This window comes from Triturus cristatus, chromosome 4_2 (genome assembly GCF_964204655.1).
Source record: "Triturus cristatus chromosome 4_2, aTriCri1.1, whole genome shotgun sequence".
Classification (NCBI taxonomy): domain Eukaryota; kingdom Metazoa; phylum Chordata; class Amphibia; order Caudata; family Salamandridae; genus Triturus; species Triturus cristatus.
In genome coordinates, this window is record NC_140586.1 from 197,694,212 (window position 1) to 197,712,409 (window position 18,198).

The 18,198-nt window shown below is 45.9% G+C and overlaps 1 protein-coding gene across 4 annotated transcripts in view; it reads right to left on the reverse strand.

The window, feature by feature from the left end:
* The window catches only part of UBN2 (ubinuclein 2), a 645,107-nt gene that overhangs the window by 344,895 nt on the left and 282,014 nt on the right, over nucleotides 1-18,198 (reverse strand). For all 4 annotated transcript variants that reach the window (XM_085601178.1, XM_085601176.1, XM_085601177.1 and 1 more), the window contains one exon: nucleotides 4,705-4,775. In XM_085601178.1, coding sequence (XP_085457304.1) covers nucleotides 4,705-4,775 — 71 coding nt within the window. The remainder of the gene's footprint in view (nucleotides 1-4,704; nucleotides 4,776-18,198) is intronic.

Here is an 18,198-nt window from a genome sequence, read left to right on the forward strand (position 1 = left end):
GGATGCAAACTGCGGTCGTCGAAATTTTCGGTGCCGGTGCTCCTTTCGAGGACTTTGACTCGGGCTTTCGGGGCCCTGTCGAGGGTTTAGTGTTAGACGTCTCTCCTACTTTATCAGACGTTTTCTTATCGGTCTCTGCGACCGTGAAGTCATCTGGTCCCTCGGCGACGTTTTCTTCATCGTCGGTGGAGAGGCCCAGTTCGTACAGCGACGGGGCCTGTCCCTTGCCCTGCATGCTGTAATTCGCTCTCCTCTGTCTCTCTCTAACCCGGAGTGTCTTCGGTGTGAAGGCGGAACAGGCGTTGCAGTCTTTGCTCTCGTGGTCGACTGGCAGGTAAAGATTGCAGACCGGGTGTTGGTCCTTCTGCGCGTATTTATGGTGGCAGTTACGGCAGAATTTAAAGGGTGTCTTGTCCATTCCTGCACTCAGCGTCCCTGAGTGCGCATTCTACGTTGGCCGTCGAAGATCGAGGTTCTCCTCCTTCTTCATCGTCCCGGCTTGTTGATCTTCCTTTTTGTAGTCTTCCTCCACTTCTTCGATGACTCATGTTTTTTTTTTCTTTTCTTCACCAAAACTCTGGAGCCGATCCAGACCCAACGGCGGAAAAAAGAATCTGAAGATGGCGCCCCGAGGTGGGAGCTTCCGCAGGAAGCGTGCCGACGTCACGAGAGGTACACCAAATGGTGGGACGTCGACGCCCACCTGGGCTACAAAAAAATTTTTTAAAAAAAGAGAAGAAAGATTCACGCTGCAAAACATGGGGTTCTAAGCTTTGCCCCGTCCATGAATCGCACTAGCACTGGAAAGTCAGTGATGGGCTCAAAGTATGCCCACCCAGCTCTAGACCCCTCTCCTTCAAGGTTCCTCCTACGCTCACACATGGCTTAAATATGTTCTAGGTTGTCATATCATGTAGCACATGCTACAATAAATTAAGATATCCCCTAAAGCCCTTCCTGACACCTTTGATGAAGAACTATTACTTCAGAATCCTCAAGTTACTTTTCCAGCATGACTGCTTTGGGTGTAGATTAGTTAGAAGCCCATGCATTGTCCAAGCCACAGGTCCTGGCCTGTAACCCTCATTCGGCATACTCTGGTTAATTACAACTAGGGATGGCACTTGGTCTCATCTTAAAGCTATTTCCTCAACTACCATAAAATGCCTTGTGCAAACCACGCTTTCGGGTCCTACTAATGTGCCCGAAGCCTCCTCTGCAGATCCAGACTCTGGGCTCCTCCAAGTCTGCCAGGGAGATAACGGGCAACCGCATCATTCCAGCTTACATCTCAGCCAGGTCTGCTTGCACATATCTCTTGAACCCTCCCTTCCTCCAACGAGAAGCCTTGCAAACATGCCCATCACTCCCTTGACTGTGCCATTCATGCATGGTGAAGTTCAGCAAAGCGTTGAACAGTTTCAAATCTGTTCTTGGTGACTCTCAGCTATGATCAGTATCAGATCAGAAAGCTTTATAAGGTTTATATCAAGCCATAAACGCACACACAAAATACAAATGTTAAACACAAAGATAAAAACTATTTCCTTGATGTACATAGACACATTAAGCATATAAAATCTACAAGAGGATACATAAAATATCTAAGTGTGTTAAAATAGGCAGAGCAGTCGAATTCCGCCCTTCTTAATTTAGTACGAGATACGTTTCTGTACTATAGCGATGTTGTATGGAGAAAAGTAAAGATTCAGGCTTAAGCTGGGAAGGAGTACAAGGTATAATGCATTAATGCACATTCACTTCGACAATTCTTCTGCATTTAAATACAGTGACAAGACATCTATAAATAATATGACACGTCAGTCTGCAACAACTGCAAATACTGTAGTAGGTCTTTGCATTTCCAAATATTTAAACTTCGCAGTAGAGGTCTGAAAATGCGGGTTTGTTATTCTCTATACAAAACTCACAAAAAAATGGAGTTGTGACTGCGGTGCTTTTGAATTGCACGGACAAGGAAGATCATTGCGGTTATAAACACTTGATGGATATGATAGTTCTGTCTTCAGCTTGTGCAGTATTTTCTGGATCAAAGAACTAGATGGAATGCACACAGAAATTGAATGCATCCGCTTAAGTGTTGTGTCCACTTTGTGAATGATGACCCAAAACTAGTCACTGAGCCTCCTAGGACAACTGTTTGAACACTGGACCAGTCTGCGCTTTGCTTTCTTCTTTCTACCAGTAGTAGAATTGTTGGTACTGACCATCGCATGTTTGTTCCCCACACAAAGAACACTTTGAGCACCTATCCGACTGCTTTTTGTTCCAGAAGATATATATATCTAGGGCTGATGTCTCTGAAAACCGCAGGCCAACGACATGTACTTTCAAAAGTTAACTCCTCGTCCTGTCAAAGTAGCATCTGTAGTAAGAAATACTTGCAGATAAAGCACGGACAATATTCATCCTGTGAAAATATTTTGCTGCATTCTCTATAACAAAATTGACTTCATTTCAATTGTGACCAGAACCTGGCAGCCCCAATCTCCTCCTACTAGAGTCAAGTATTTGGTCAAATCTTCCTGGACTGGCTACCTTCTCCATCAACATTGCTAACATAGGGGATTGCAACAGGACACTCATCCAAATAATTTTCAGCTATCTTACAGTGACAATGTATTGGCCCAGAATGTGTAAGGCAAATGTCATTATTTTCAGACCTATTTCTATAGATGGATATTTTCCTTTCTTCTGTAGGAATTCTGGCTCTGAGAAAAAACAGTCTATTCAGGGACAAAATTGACTTGGATTGCTGGTCATACTTCGGATAGAAGCCGTTCTTGCTTGAGCATACTGAAGGAAGTTGCTTTGATCAGCAAAACACACCAGATGGACGGAATGTTGCACATTGGCAAAACATTCACCCCCAGTCACAGATCTGGGTTTAATCCATCGTTATTTTGCTCACCACGCCACCGCAGCTCAGTCATGGCCATATGCAAATCAGTCTTGACCCTGTGCCTCATGTGAACAGTCCAGCCCGAATTGCCAAGCCATGTCTTCCCTGGACCGGAATCAAGCATCCTAGGACCGGTTTCGGGGTTTCACCCATCTTCAGCCAGGATAGCTTGACTCCAGTGGCGAGTGAGCACAGGACCCACGTCTGGGCATACCCTTCCCACTTAAGGCGAACAGCAAAACACACAAGATGGACGGAATGTTGCACATTGGCAAAACATTCACCCCCAGTCACAGATCTGGGTTTAATCCATCGTTATTTTGCTCACCACGCCACCCCAGCTCAGAAATGGCCACATGCAAATCAGTCTTGAACCTGTGCCTCATGGGAACAGTCCAGCCCGAACTGCCAAGCCACGTCTTCCCTGGCCGGATTCAAGCATCCTAGGACCGGTTTCGGGGTTTCAACCCTCTTCAGCCAGGATAGCTGGACTCCAGTGGCGAGGAAGTTGCTTTGATCAGCCAATAGTCCTAAATATGTGTCATTCAACCACGGTTCCCATCAAACCTGTACTGCAGTTGGAGCCAAACACATGGTAAAAATGAAGCGGGCCAATTTCAGACCAAATGGTGGATCTTTGAACTAAAAATTGTATCTGTTTAACAAGAAGCCTAGAATTGACTTAGGATTTAGAAGTATGTGGCTATTTAAGTGACTTCCATATCCAGAAACACTATGAAATCACCTTCTCCTATAAAAGCAAGAACAATGCTGCCACCATGAGGAAACCAGATTTTTCCGTATGTATCATTGTGCAAATCCAGTACAGTCCTCCTCCACTCCCTCTTCTTTAATAGGAGAGAAAATCTGGAATAGAATTTTGGATTGATTTCACCAATTCATAAGTACGTTTTTTATGGCTTCTAAAGCAGCTTCAAAATATCCTACTTTAAAGTTAACAGGTGCTCATGAATAGTTGTCTTACTTGGCTTTATAGGATGCTTTCAAACAAAATCTAGGTTATGGTCCTAGCTCACAAATTAGAGCACTCACTTTGTCCCATTTCAAATCCTGCCTACTTATTCCAAAGCCCTGAATGGGCCTTTCCATCCCATTGGTAGAGAAATCAGGTGCTCTGGAAACAAAATTAAGCCAGGTTTGAACTGCATGATTTTGTGATAAGACAGTTGGTTACCTCTCCTTTGCTGAGTGGACTTACCTTGACTTTTGTTTTCTTTATAGCTGGTCCTAGCGGACAAGCAATATACCAGACTCTACGGACTGACAAAAATTGTCTCCCTGCTAGGCATGATAGGAGAATGCAACACTCTGGAACTATTGAAGTGACATGGTCAAAATTTCACACCTATGCATAATTACATTATAGGACAACATAACCACATTATATTGAAGAGGTTTCTTTCTCACTAGTGTTCTGGGACCAGAGAATCACATGCTGAAGAATGATTCAAAGACAAAAAAATTTAATCCTAAGGAGGCTAGCTAGCTTTGCTCACTAAAATGGGGTGGGTACATTTGGTTCAAAATCACTAGGTGGCAATACAATACGCTGCACACCACAACTTGCATATATTTTAATACACCAGAAGGGTGATAGATATGTAATATGCAACTACCTATCTGCCACTTTTCATGGCCAAACCAAGAAAGCTACTGAAAGCCTTGATGGGGAGCAAAAGTTAAAGTTGTGCTTTTACAAAATGAAAATGCCTCGAAGACAAGATCACAAGAATGACCACTGTTCAGCTACAGCTACTTACTCCAGTAGAATATTGTTCATGTCCTGAGTGAAGAATTTCTTTCGCCCTTCTTCATCAAACAGCTTGGCCGCCTGTGAAAGAAAGCAGAAAACATGGATCTCATTTCAAACTCAAATTTTAGCTTGAATCAATATCAACCTATTGAAAGGCCTTCAAACTTTGCAATATGAATTACATTTGTGAAAAGTTTTCCCTGTTAGTCAATGCTAACGGTGTGGCTCTACATTCATTTTCCATTAACAGATCTTCGTAAATAAAAGGTGCATGTAATATCCTGCCCCAATGAGAGGTCACTGAACCTTTACAAATTCTCTTTTTAATATCAAAATAAAACTGACTCAATGCTCCCCTGCCTCCCTTTTTAGGTCGAGGACTACCGGTCTGCCGAAGGCAGAACCGGAAGTCGAGATTTAATGTTTCCTAGAGTGGCTCCTTAGCCCGCCTCTCTTTTTGCCTCTCCTCCATTGGCTGGCTTCGTAAACGGAGGCCCGCCATTGGAGGAGAGAGCCGTCCCTCCAAATAGGCTCCGTCTTTTTCAGATTCGGGGGCGTGTTCCTTGCTGTTCTTTCCACTTTTTAGCCACGCCCTTTTAGAACAGCAGGAACACGCCCCCGAATCCGAAAAAGTTTCGGAGCTTCCATCCGCCATTGTTTTGCTGTCCTCTGGCCGTGAGGATCTTCGTGCTGTTGTGAGTATAGTTGGCGGCGCTGCCCTTCGATGAGCAGGGATCCGCACCTTGCCTTGGACGCCTTTCCCCCTTGTTAGACTCTCTCTGTAGGTGGGGCCCCTTACAGCTAGTAATCTCACCCGGCCTTGTTTAGCATTCAGATTTTGTTTCCTCTCATATCCCCTTTTATAGTGCACACTACTGAAGACGTGAACAGCTTACAAAACTGAGCACAGTAACTCCAAACGTTCAGATGGTGAGGAGATCAGAGAGATCTGTAAGCCTTTCAGCCTGCGCAAGCTCGAAACGGAGCTGTAGTATTTACAAATGAAACAATTTCCACACAAAACTTAGCTGCGCCTTTAAAATCATGCATCGCTTAACAGTTGCACTTGTATGACTGCTCGTAGATTGAAGCTTTACAGAGACAGCCTCTGTTTGCACACCTGCATCCTACGCTGCTTCTCTGTAGAAAGGTGTTAGAGGCAGGGCCCATCCCCCAGCAGAGTTAAGAGAACGCGGGTCTCTTGCGATGCTAATTGTCCCTTTGTTATGCGAAGAGATGCATTTTCATCTCCAGTTCGGCGGCATCCTGAGGCCATGCCCTGAGTTTCCTCTCAAAGCAGGGAGTGTTCACAGACGCTCTTGAGAAAGGCCTCACAGATTTTAGAATCATGCCAAACAAGCGCACCTCTCTTTTAAGGCCTGATGACTTAATCAGTTAACCTCCAAGTGCCTAAAATAAACAAAAAATGAATGTGTCCGTGTGTAATGTTACACAGGCTACATACAGTTTTGAAGACACAATTGGGATGTGCAGAATGAAACGGGCGTACCTTTTGTTTTATCAAGTGTATATATGCATTTTTTTTATTTCTGTTGAGTTTAACATAGTCTTGCGCAAGCTTTTGTGCTGCACCGCAGAGCGAGCACCTGCCTCTGTGGGCCTGCAGTCAATAAAGAAACCCTATTTACCCCATATTTATGTCAGTTACTACATTATTTTCAGACAGTACAGCTCAGAAATAGCAGTCAAAGGTTGCCTAGTTTTGTTTCTGACCTTTGTTGTCTAAAACTAAAGCAACAATTTAGAGAAATATCATGATACTGTTCCAGCAGCTAAATAATTCATAGTTAATATTTAGCTGCTTAACAGAGTACCGGGAAGTTGTATTGGGTACCTATTTCTAAAGCAGGAGGAGCGGTCTCATTGGATACACAATTGTGGCACACCTGCTCCCTGGCATAAGTTTTGTGCTCACACAATAAATAAGAGTACATACAAAATCAACACAACTATAAGGTGCACTGCAATTGCGTCTATAACTATAATTGGGGCTCAGATCAAGACATGTGGGGCTATGTGTATATTACCTGTTGCGACCAGCACACAACACTGCAATATCAGAGTATGCGTCACAACTTGTGGGTTCATGAAACAGGCATGTACATAGTCAAAGAGTGATTGGTTCTAACGTCTCGCTGCAATCTTATGCCAACATTGATTTTTAAAGGGGCAGAGATTATGGAAGAATATAAATGGCAAATAGTCTCTTTATACTCATAAAGAATGTAGTTTTCTTATTCTCCGCCCTCTGTGTTCATAATTTCTAAAATAAGAACAAGAGTTGTAGTTGAAAGCATCAAACAAAGGAAAATAAATTACTTTCAGGGTATCGCCTTTTCCTGCTTCTTTTTTTAATATAGCATGGACAACAGAGAAGCATGTTTAATTTTTCAAGGTGTAAATACAGGCCCTCAAGAGCAACTGGTCACAAAGGGAAGTGCAACTGTCTACCCATCCAGAACTGGTGTGAAGCAAACACAGTACCGAGGTGTCTAGCACGGCCCTTTAATGAACTAACAAAACGTTTTAGAGTCCTAGGGCCTAGTGGTTTGGGAAGTAAGTTATTATGCTGTAGCATTTGTATCAAATTTTGATGCAAAGGTTTTTTTTGCACAAAAGTTGATCAGCACTGCTCATTTGAACACTTTAGATAATGAAGCATTGCATAGAGTTGTGGAAACATTCATGTCAAATGATAAACATTGGTCTCACGTGGTAAAGCTGAGGTATAAACAGTAGTATTACACTACCCTATGATGATCAGCAGTTTTACACTTGGAATATCAAGGCACCAAACTCCTAGTACAATAACAGACTACCACACTTTTCTTCCGTGGTTCCACAGAAATCGTATAACAATCTGTGGCCACAGGGTAAGTCAGTCTTATTGCCGGATCTGGTGCTATTTGACAAGCACTCATTAAATATTTTAACCTTCCCAAAAATCTTTGTAGGTTTTCCTGAGGCTCTCACATTGGAAGCTATGTGGTCACAAACTAAACTTTCAAAGACCCCTAGTGCCTGCAAGAGCCAGCTTTTATTGCCACATGCAAGTATTGCCATGAAGATTTTGCATCATATTTAAATAAAAAGCTGTGCTGAAGTTCTGTGTAGAATTTGGTCTTTGGAATTCTTAAGAGTCTGTTCAAGGACCAGCTCACAACTGAGTATTGGCTCATGATATAGCGGCCTCGAATGGGTGCAAAAGACCCGCTGATGTGTTCAAAATTGTTAATTTGTGCATTAGATTGATGAAAAGTATACTATCTTGCACTACTTTGGAAACAAAAGTGTAAAGCTTGCAGTATAGCAATAAGCAGTTATATCTGATTATATACTTCACTATACAGTACATTCCTTCAAATCGCTTTCAGTGCAACAGCATCTCCCAAACTAACCTGCTGGTCATTAAATTGAAATGGGCAAATGAAAGGCTTTGTTAATCAGATGTTTGTCGTAACTTTATACTAAAAAAATGCTTTATTTCCATTTTATAAAGAAAATCAAGCCATTGCAACAAGCGAAAGGCAAAATATATTCCCTCATCACATGATAACATAGAACTTGCAGCTGCAATAGAACTATTAGCATACATGGTAACTTTTTCTGCATACACATTCTTGTAACCAATCCCCTCAGCAAGTAGGTTGATCTAACCATGCATCTAGGTTCCCTTTTGCCCGCCTCTAACCCCCATACCCCTGGCAATCAAGCACAGCCCAAAAATCAGTTTCCTCCTCTTCTAGCCAGACAAGCCTTGTGCTGTAGGTGGTGCTGAAGTCATCCTCACCCCCCAAGTCCTAAACGGAGGCCCGCCATTGGAGGAGAGAGCCGTCCCTCCAAATAGGCTCCGTCTTTTTCAGATTCGGGGGCGTGTTCCTTGCTGTTCTTTCCACTTTTTAGCCACGCCCTTTTAGAACAGCAGGAACACGCCCCCAAATCCGAAAAAGTTTCGGAGCTTCCATCCGCCATTGTTTTGCTGTCCTCTGGCCGTGAGGATCTTCGTGCTGTTGTGAGTATAGTTGGCGGCGCTGCCCTTCGATGAGCAGGGATCCGCACCGTGCCTTGGACGCCTTTCCCCCTTGTTAGACTCTCTCTGTAGGTGGGGCCCCTTACAGCTAGTAATCTCACCCGGCCTTGTTTAGCATTCACGCGAAGCTCCGAGGGCGTTGCGTGCGGCGCCGGGCTCGGGAATCCTTAAGTCTTGACCAGCAGTTCATCTCATATGGCACATATTTCCGTTTTACTCCCATCGGTTTCGAGCTTTAAATGATCAGAGGGCGGGCGGCATTATCTGTGTACTCAGCTGGCATTCATCATAGCTTGTGGTGTTGGTGCTTGCAGTATTACATTGTTTACAGATAGCGCTCCATTCTACATCCTGCGTTTCCAAGTGCTGTAAACATCAGCTGTTCTTGTTTTCCGATGTAACTTGTATACCTTGTTAGGATAGAAGGCTGAGTCGGCTTTGGTAGGATTTAAGTCTTGACCAGCAGTTCATCTCATATGGCACTTATTTCCGTTTTACTCCCATCGGTTTAGCACTAGTGTTCTTAACAGAATTAAAAGCTTACACGCTTATCATGGTGCTGGAAAGTGAACGAATCTCTTCCAGACTAGTGCACATGTTAAGTGCCTGTGTTAGTCTAGTGCCATGGAACTCTCAGGGGAGACACGTTTCTGAACGCGTAGCCTCCTTCATCTACGTTACTTTACAGTACTTTGTGCTCCAGTGGAAGAGAGGGCGCTGGACGCTGGTTCAGCATTGTTTCTCGGCGCTTTGGCGGTATGTCAGAACACCGAGGCTAATAATATAGACATGTATTGACCCCCACGAGATCGACGACTATTATATGGTTCGGATCACCATACTTGTGGAGTGAAGAGTCACTATTTTACCTCTCCGGTGAGGGAGTGGCCGCCTGGCCATTGGAAGGATGACGTGCGTCAGCCTCTGCTCCCCAGAGAGTCTCTGTACCCCCAGCCAGCCTCTGTAGATGCAGTACCCAGCCAGTCAGCACGTCCCTGCACCCTCGGCCAATCTCAGCGCTACCAGTCTCTGTACCCAGCCAGTCTCTGTACCCTGCCAATCTTTGTATTCGAACCAGTGACCGCATTCCCGGCCAATTCTCGTAGCCACAGCCCTGCGATTCTTCAGCACAAATATAATGAAGTCCATGTTCTCCACTTTAGAACACAATTAAAAAGTAAATGTAAGTACTGTAACACTTATTTGTATTCGTGAATGAGCTCAGAGCAAATGCACTTTCAACTACTTCTCTCTCTAAAAAGATCACTACCTCACTCTCTCACTCCCTCACTCTCTATATCACAACTTCACTCTCTCTCTCTAACTCACTACATCACTCACTCTCTATCTCTCTACCTCACTCTTTCTATCTCACTAACTCACTTTCACTGTCTCTTTCACTACCTCTCTCTATCTCACTACATCACAACACCACTCTGCTTACATCTCACTACCTCACAACATCCCTCTCCCTCACTACATCACTGTTTCACTACCTCACTCTCTCTCACTACATAACTCTCTCTACCTCACTACTCCACTCTATCTCACTACCTCACTATCTCACAACTTCTCTCTCTCAAAACATCACTACCTCACTCTCTAGCTCACACCCTCACAACTTCACTCTCTCACTCACTACCTCAATCACTCTCTATCTCACTACCTCACTCTTTCTATCTCACTAACTCACTTTCACTCTCTCTTTCACTACCTCTCTCTCTATCTCACTACATCACAACATCACTCTATGCTTATATATCACTACCTCACAACATCCCTCTCCCTCACTACCTCACTCTCTCTATCTCACTACCTCACTCTCTATCTACCTCACTCTCTATCTCACTACCTCACTCTCTATCTACCTCACTCTCTCTCACTACCTCACTCTCTATTTCAATACCTCACTCTCTCTCTCTCTATCTCACTACCTCACTCTCTCTCTGCTAATGCAATAGGTATCACATATGCAAAAAAAGCTAATGCCAATAGAAATGACAATGCCATTTATTTAGGGATACAAAAATGATAAAAAAATAATGAGCAATACCAATAGCTCTACCTATAATATTGCCGAGACCATTGCATTGTAAATGCTTGTTTAAGGCTACTATAGACAAAACAAAAATTGAAAGAAACGCATATGTTTTCCATCTTTGCCAAGACTTAATATTTTGCTTATATCTTTGCTTAGTGTGCTGAGACCCAGACACAGGCAGGTGCTTATACTAAGATTTACAAGGATTCCAGGGTGGGCAATAAGAAACCAGTCATTTACCACTGACAACTGATTTGCACTGTGACACTCTTCTACATTCATGCGACACTCATTACATCCCCTTTTACTGGTTACTTCCAAGGTATCACTTAAAAGTTTCTTCTTCGTGGTGTTTATATCAGACGAGTCGGTAAGACTCACTATGATATTGATCATAAGTCCATAATGCCCAAAAGAAAACAGTTACCTACCTGTGGGGAGGTGGGGTGAATTTACAAGAGTTTCAAGCTGCAGAACTATAATTACAGGTAACTGGTATCTTTTACATCATAAAATCTCATCTAGATTCCTATGCTCTGCACAGATTATGTAGCGGTATTACTTGCCCTGTGGTGGTGCTAGAAGAGAGGAAGCAAACTTTTTCAGCACGCCTGGAATCCCTTCCACCTCTTTGCAGGAGTGTTAATCAGCAATGTTTTGTAAAAGTATGCGGAGATGCCCATGTGGCCGCTTTGCATATTTCCTGTATAGAGACATTGACCATAAGGCTCTGACCAAAAGCAGCATTGTGGTGATAACAATGCTTTATTCTAAGCTGAAAGAATGAGCAGCACAAAGCCGCTCTGTTAAGGGCCATCACTAGCATCTTTTGTAATTTATTTCCTGGCTGGGAGAAGGTGTCAAAAGGGAAGGGACTCTAAATATTCGTCATACCCCCACACCCACTTCTAATAGTCACACTGTGGATACTTGGTCATGTTAGTAAAGCCTGCCTGACAAGAATAGTACAATAGTATGTTTGGCAATTATGTATTTGATTGCATTTTTAAAACAGTAACAGAACATAACTACAATGTCTAAATATGTACAGATGAAATTAAACATTGCCAATTAAATAAAATAATAGTGAAAAAATCTGAGGGGGGAGGAGGGGCGAGTCAGATGATTTTTCTCCCCCTGAAAGGAGGGGGGGGGGGGGGGAGCATTAAAATGTTTGAAGACCACTGATGTAGCCCTTTGACTATTTTTCCACCCTGGAGCTTGGAGGGGACTGCTATGCTGCAGAAGGAGACACAGTGAAGAAGACCCCAAGGACTAACAACATTAACGTGGGTGGTGGGAATAATATTGCTGAGGTGAACATTGAGATTTTGAGTGTTTAAGATGTCAAGCCACTTTCAGCCTACTATAAATACTTTGATTGCGCTCCGGCAATGCTCACTGCAGCCCTCCAGCAGCAATTAATGTTTGTTTCTGCCCTTTGCAAATGCAGTTTGTTGGACCGAGCCCATTTTGAAGGGTCATCCCAGAACTTTGTCTTCCTCCTGTATTTTTTCTGACCTGTTTCTGTTGGTTTTATGACTCTGGGCACTTTACCACTGCTGATCAGTGCTAAAGTGCACGTGCTCTCACTTGTTACCTTGGTAAGGTTGGTCTACACCTGTTTGGCATATTAATTTTACCGATATCTCAAACTCCGGGCCTGTAAATGAAATGCTACTAGCGGGCCTGCAGTACCATCCATGGAAGTAGCCTTTCAAACCAGTCTCAGGCCCCTGCAGGGCCTGCACATGCAGTTAACTGCCGCAGTGATGTGGCACTCAAAGTTAGTGCCACGTCTAAAACTCCCCTTTTACTGCATGGAGGCCACCCCTAGGGAGCCCTATGGGCAGGGTGCTGTGTAGGTAAAAGGTAGGACATGTGCCTTTATTGTATGGCATGTCCTGGTAGTGCCAAACCGCTCATTTGGTTTCTCACTGCTGTGAGGCTACCCTCATAGGTTTGCATTGGGAATTCCCTAATGTGGGCTTCAGTGGTCATTTCTAATAAGAAAGGGGTAGCGTGGCCATGTTAGGTATGTTTAGGAGAGTAGTTTTAAATCCTGCTTATTGGTGAAAGCAGATTTGTTATTGCCATTTTAGAAATGGCACTTTTAGAAGTGGGCATTTGATTGTGCTTATGACTCTTTGTGCCCTGCCTGGTTGTGTATTTACTGCCTGGTTTAGAATGACAGGAGAAGGGGATGTACATTCATTCTAGACATACAAGGGGGGGTTGAGGTGTGTCTTACCTTTCCTGGGTGACTCAGAGTTGGCCTGAATAGACCGTGGCTGCATTAGAGTGGTGGGAGGAGTTTTCCTTGCACCTGAATAGGCCTGGTCTGTGCTTGACTTTCACAAGGCTGTCTCTGACCCCCTGTAGTGTGTCTGGAGCCAGGGCTTGGGTTTGAATGGGGGGCATTGTGCACTTCTAAAAAGTGTTTGAAGTGCCCCCAGAACAAAGACTTTTGTAGTACAATTACAGAGGCTGTGACCCCATGATGGAAGACAGTGCGTGGGACTTTTAACCAGACGCTGCTGGTTCTACATGCTGCACATTGCCAGGAGCAGCCGGAAGAAACAGCCATGGGACTTTGCTGTGTTCTGCTAAGAAGAACCCTGTGTGCTGGACTACTGCCTGCACCCCCAGTGCTCTTCAAGGAGTGCTGTTTATGCTCCTTGCCTCTGTTGAACCCAGCGTGTGGGGAGCGCTGTTTCTACCCCCAGCCTCTTGATGTTACCAGCACATGTGGTGAGAGCTGTATGTGGTCACCTTGAAAGGGAAAGCACATGAGGAGCACTTTGGTAGTTGCCTGCCTCCCAGCATGTTTAACGCTGTCTTGGGGCCATTTCCCTCGTGTTTTTCACCAGCAGTGCATGTGGAGCGCTGCATGAGGGCTGCTGAGGCAAAGCACTGGAGGACGCGGTGCTCTTGACCTCTTAACAGTCTTGCCCGCATAGACATGGCGTGCATCGGGGAAGCCGTGGGGAAAAGGAATCGTGTTGGCGTCTACCAACGAGGCTCCAGCATGGAATAGGTTGCCTAGCAACCCTTGGTAACAAAGTGTAGCCCCGCCCGAGTCTCTTGAAGAATGCGGAAGCTGGCCTGGAGCGGTTACTGCTGTTGGGCCTTGTGGGGGAGGCCCGCCGACAAAACCAGTGAGTAAGCACCCGCGGGAGACACAGGCAGACCCGCCCGCACCACAGTAAGCAGAGCACGGCCAGAAGACTGGGGTAAGGAGGGAGCCTGGACAGACTATTCGAGATTCCGCTCTCGACAGGCATAATTGCATCTCAGTGAGGCAGCTTGTATCCCCAGAGCCGACCGAATCTTCATGGCCGGCCCCTTGCCAAGCCTTATTAGCAGTCCAGGGGGCCTTGGAGGGTCCCGGACACGCTGCAATGTCTGCCTCCGTCTCAGAGAAGGCTGCCTCGGAGGCAGCGGCTGTTCTGCACTCACAGGCAGCTGCCTATGTTGGTCATGGCCTTTGGGGGCATCGCTTTGTTCTTTGGTGGCATTACGGGCAAGCCCTGGACGGGCCCTTTGAGTAGTACTTGCCACCTTTAGAGACACTAGGATTACCGTCACTCATGAAATAGTGTACTGGCGTTCCTGCACCCTACGTGTTGTGACAATTTTCATATTCCCTATGAAAGGCACCCTTTATTGTGAATTGAGGTAAACAGTAGTACTATGCATATGGTGATGTTATGGTGACTGGTGTGTTGCCCGAGTTTATGAACTGGCATTCTATGGCTCAAGTGTTCACTCGGAGGTTCACTGCTTCATGCTTATACCCTGATGTTGTAATGTAGGTTGTATTTCCTCACATTTCTAGGACGGGCTAGCATGCCCAGCAGCCATGAATGATGTATGACCTAACCTGCATTTTATGCCATGTTATGATTGATGTTGGTTTTAGGCCTAGTGACGACAAGATAACAAGTGTCATTTCAGGATCTGTATATTATGCACAGTGATTAGGTTTTTTGTGACGGGTACAATCTATGATGAGTTACCCTACTGCATTACCTATACTGTTAGGACCATTGCCTAGTGGCACAGTGGTGTGTGTTGCGTGCGTTTGTGTGTGTGTATGTGCATATTTGCGTGCGTGTCTGTTAAGCCTGACTGCTCCACCAAGGGAGTGCACAGGGGTTACTTTGGGTGTGTAACTCCCTTACTCGGCCTAGAGTGGTAGGGCCTGCCAGGCTTAGGTGTATACCCTAGCCAACGAGAAACCTCATTTCGAACACAGTATTTGTAGCATATTTGCATAGAAAAAAACATGTGACGGAGCATCCGGGATGTTACTTTTTAACACAGAATAAAGATAATCAAAACAAAAGGTACATATATAACTTATTTGCAGTTGCACATCTTTTGGTGTTTATTGGGGCAGTGATGATCTCAGTGACAGTTTTTGTAAAGAGTTTAATGTTTAAAGTTAAAGTTGAAGGAAGTTTTCATGTGTGTTGAATAAGCAAAGTTAACTTAAGACTTTACTAGTACCTTAATTATGTTGGCTGGCATCGGTGTGCGTGGACACATCTGCTTCTTTCAAACACAAGACTGTTAAAGGCTCCTTAACGAAGGGATTTATAGCCTCAAATCAATTGCCTTGCTGGAGCCCACCTTATCTAAAAGGAATGCAAACACTCCCATGCTCTGTTCAGAGACAGAAAGCTCAGAAGAACAAGTTGCTTACCCTTCAGTAACGCATTATCTGGTAGACAGGATCTAGCCACAGATTCCTTACTTTAGAATCTCACCCTGGCACAAGACTGGATCCAGAACATTTTTCCCATAGCACATCCATGCGTTGTAGAGGGAGTTGCGCGACTGTATCAACATCCTCCACTGGAAGCGACGTCGATGGAGTGCATATAACTCCTGTGCAGACATTTTCTTCCTTGACTATTTTCCACGCTCAAAACATGGAGCCACATATGGAAACTGCCTTTTGACTCAGTGAGCTAAAATATGACACCCTTCTGTCAAATCACTGGATTCCTACCCCTTTTTTTTTTTCCAGGATGTGAATGAAAATAATGAAATCTTTGAGACAAGAGAGGACTCCGTTTACTGAGTGGGGAGGATGGGAAGGTCGTTAAGGAATTGGCAGCTAGATCCAGTCTCTACCGGATAATGAGTTACCGAAGGTAAGTAACTTGGTAATCTGATAGAGACATCTAGCAGTAGATTCTTTACTTTAGAATCCAATGCCAAAGCTATACCATCCCCGGAGGAGGGTTTGCGAACTGATCATGGAAAGTCTAACTATCAATCAATCAATCATTTGTAGAGCGCACTACCCACCTGTGAGAGTCAAGGCGCTAAGGAAGGTGTGGGGGGGGGGGGGGGACGAGGTGGTGCTGCTACTGCTCCAACAGCCAGGTCTTGAAGTCTCCTGAAGGTCAGCAGGTGGATGGGGAGGGTGATCCATGTCTTGGTGGCGAGGTGGGAGAATGATCTGCTGCGGGTGGTCGTTCGATGGATGCGTGGAATGGTGGAGAGGTCAGAAGAGCTAAGCTGGCGGTTCGGGGTGTAGAAGGGGAGTTATTTGTTGAGGTATGCTAGTCTGGTGTTGTGGAGTGCTTTGTAAGCATGGGTGAGGAGCTTGAAGGTGATCCTCTTGTTGACGGGGAGCCAGTGCAGGTCTCAGGTGGGCAGTGATGTGGCTGTGGCGGGGATGTCTAGGATAAGGCGTGCGGAGTACGTTCTGTATACGTTGAAGTCTTTCTTGGAGCTTGGCCGTGGTTTTTCGCGTAGATGGCATTGCCGTAGTCCAGCCTGCTGCTGATGAGGGCCTGGGTGACCTTTCTTCTGGTTCCGGTGGGGATCCATCTGTAGATCTTGTGAATCATGCAGAGGTTGTTGAAGCAGGAGGAGGAGACGGCGTTGAATTACTGGGTCATTGAGAGTGATGAGTCCAGGATGAACCCCAGGTTGCGAGCACAGTCGGTGGGAGTTGGAGCAGCTCCCAGCACGGCCGGCCACAAGGAGTTGTCCCTGGGCGGATGAGGTGGAGCAGAGGATGAAAACCTCTGTCTCGTCTGAGTTCAGTTTCAGGCGACTGGTCATTCATTCGGCGACGGCCTTCATTCCTACGTGAAGGTTGGTTTTGGCGACGGCGGGGTCCTTGGTGAGAGGATCAGCTGGGTGTCGTCGGCGTATGAGATTATGTTGAGGTCGTGGGATCGGACGATGTTGGCGGGCGGTGCCATGCAGATGTTAAAAAGGGTCGTGCTGCGGGATGATCCTTGGGGTACGCCGCAGGTGATCTTGGTGGCTTCGGATCAGAATGGGGTGAGGCGGACTCTCTGGGTTCTGCCTGTGAGGAAGGAGGTGGTCCAGTCCAGGGCTTTGTCGCGGATCCCTGCGTCGTGGAGGCGTGTGCGTAGGGTGTGGTGGCAGACTGTGTTGAAGGTGGCCGAGAGGTCCAGGAGGATGAGGGCCGCGGTTTTGCCCTTGTCCAGCAGTGGCCTGATGTCGTCGGTGGCGGCGGCGATGAGGGCGATTTCAGTGCTGTGGTTGCTGCTGAAACCGGATTGGGATGTGTCCAGGATGTTGTTCTCCTCGAGGAAGCGGGTCAATTGCCTGTTGACAGTCTTCTCGATGACTTTCGCAAGGAACGGGAGCAGGGCCGGAAGTTCTTGAGGTCCTTTGCGTCCGCCTTGGGTTTTTTGAGAAGGGTGTTGATCTCTGCGTGTTTCCAGCTCTCCGGGAAGGTGGCGGTCTCGAAGGAGCGGTTGATTATCTTCAGGAGATGGGGTGCGATGATGGAGCTCAATTTGTTGAAGGTGTGGTGAGGGCAGGGGTCAGATGGTGAGCCGGAGTGGATGGTGTTCATGATTTTGTCGTTGTCGTTGACGTGTTTCCAGGAGAGCAGGAGACCGGTGTGGTTGGGGGGCGGTAAGTCTGAAGTGTCGGCCGCTGTCAGAGGGGGTCTGGGTGTTGAAGCTGTCGTGGATGTCTGCGATCTTGTGGTGGAAATAGGTGGCTAGGAAGTCGCAGAGGTCTTGCAACGGCGGGATGTCGGAGCTGGAGCTGGGTTGGCGAGTCCTTTCACAATGTTGAAGAGCTCCTTGCTGTTGTGCGCGTGGTTGTTGATGCGTTCTTTGAAAGAGGTCCTTTTGGCGTCTTGAAGTAGTTGATGCATGCGGCTAGCGTTCTTGAGGGCTGCATGGTTGTCCGGTGTGTGGTCGTGGCACCACTTCTTCTGGAGTCTTCAGCAAGTCTGCTTGGATGCCTGGAGGTCGGTGGTGAACCAGATGGCGCTCCTGTTGGTGCATCTGTTTGAGGGTTTCCTGTCCATGGCGAGAGTGTTGGCGCAGTCGATCCATTGCTTGAAGTTGCTGGCTGCTGTGTCGGTGGGGCCGGTTGGTGGGTGTCGGGCGAGGGTGGTG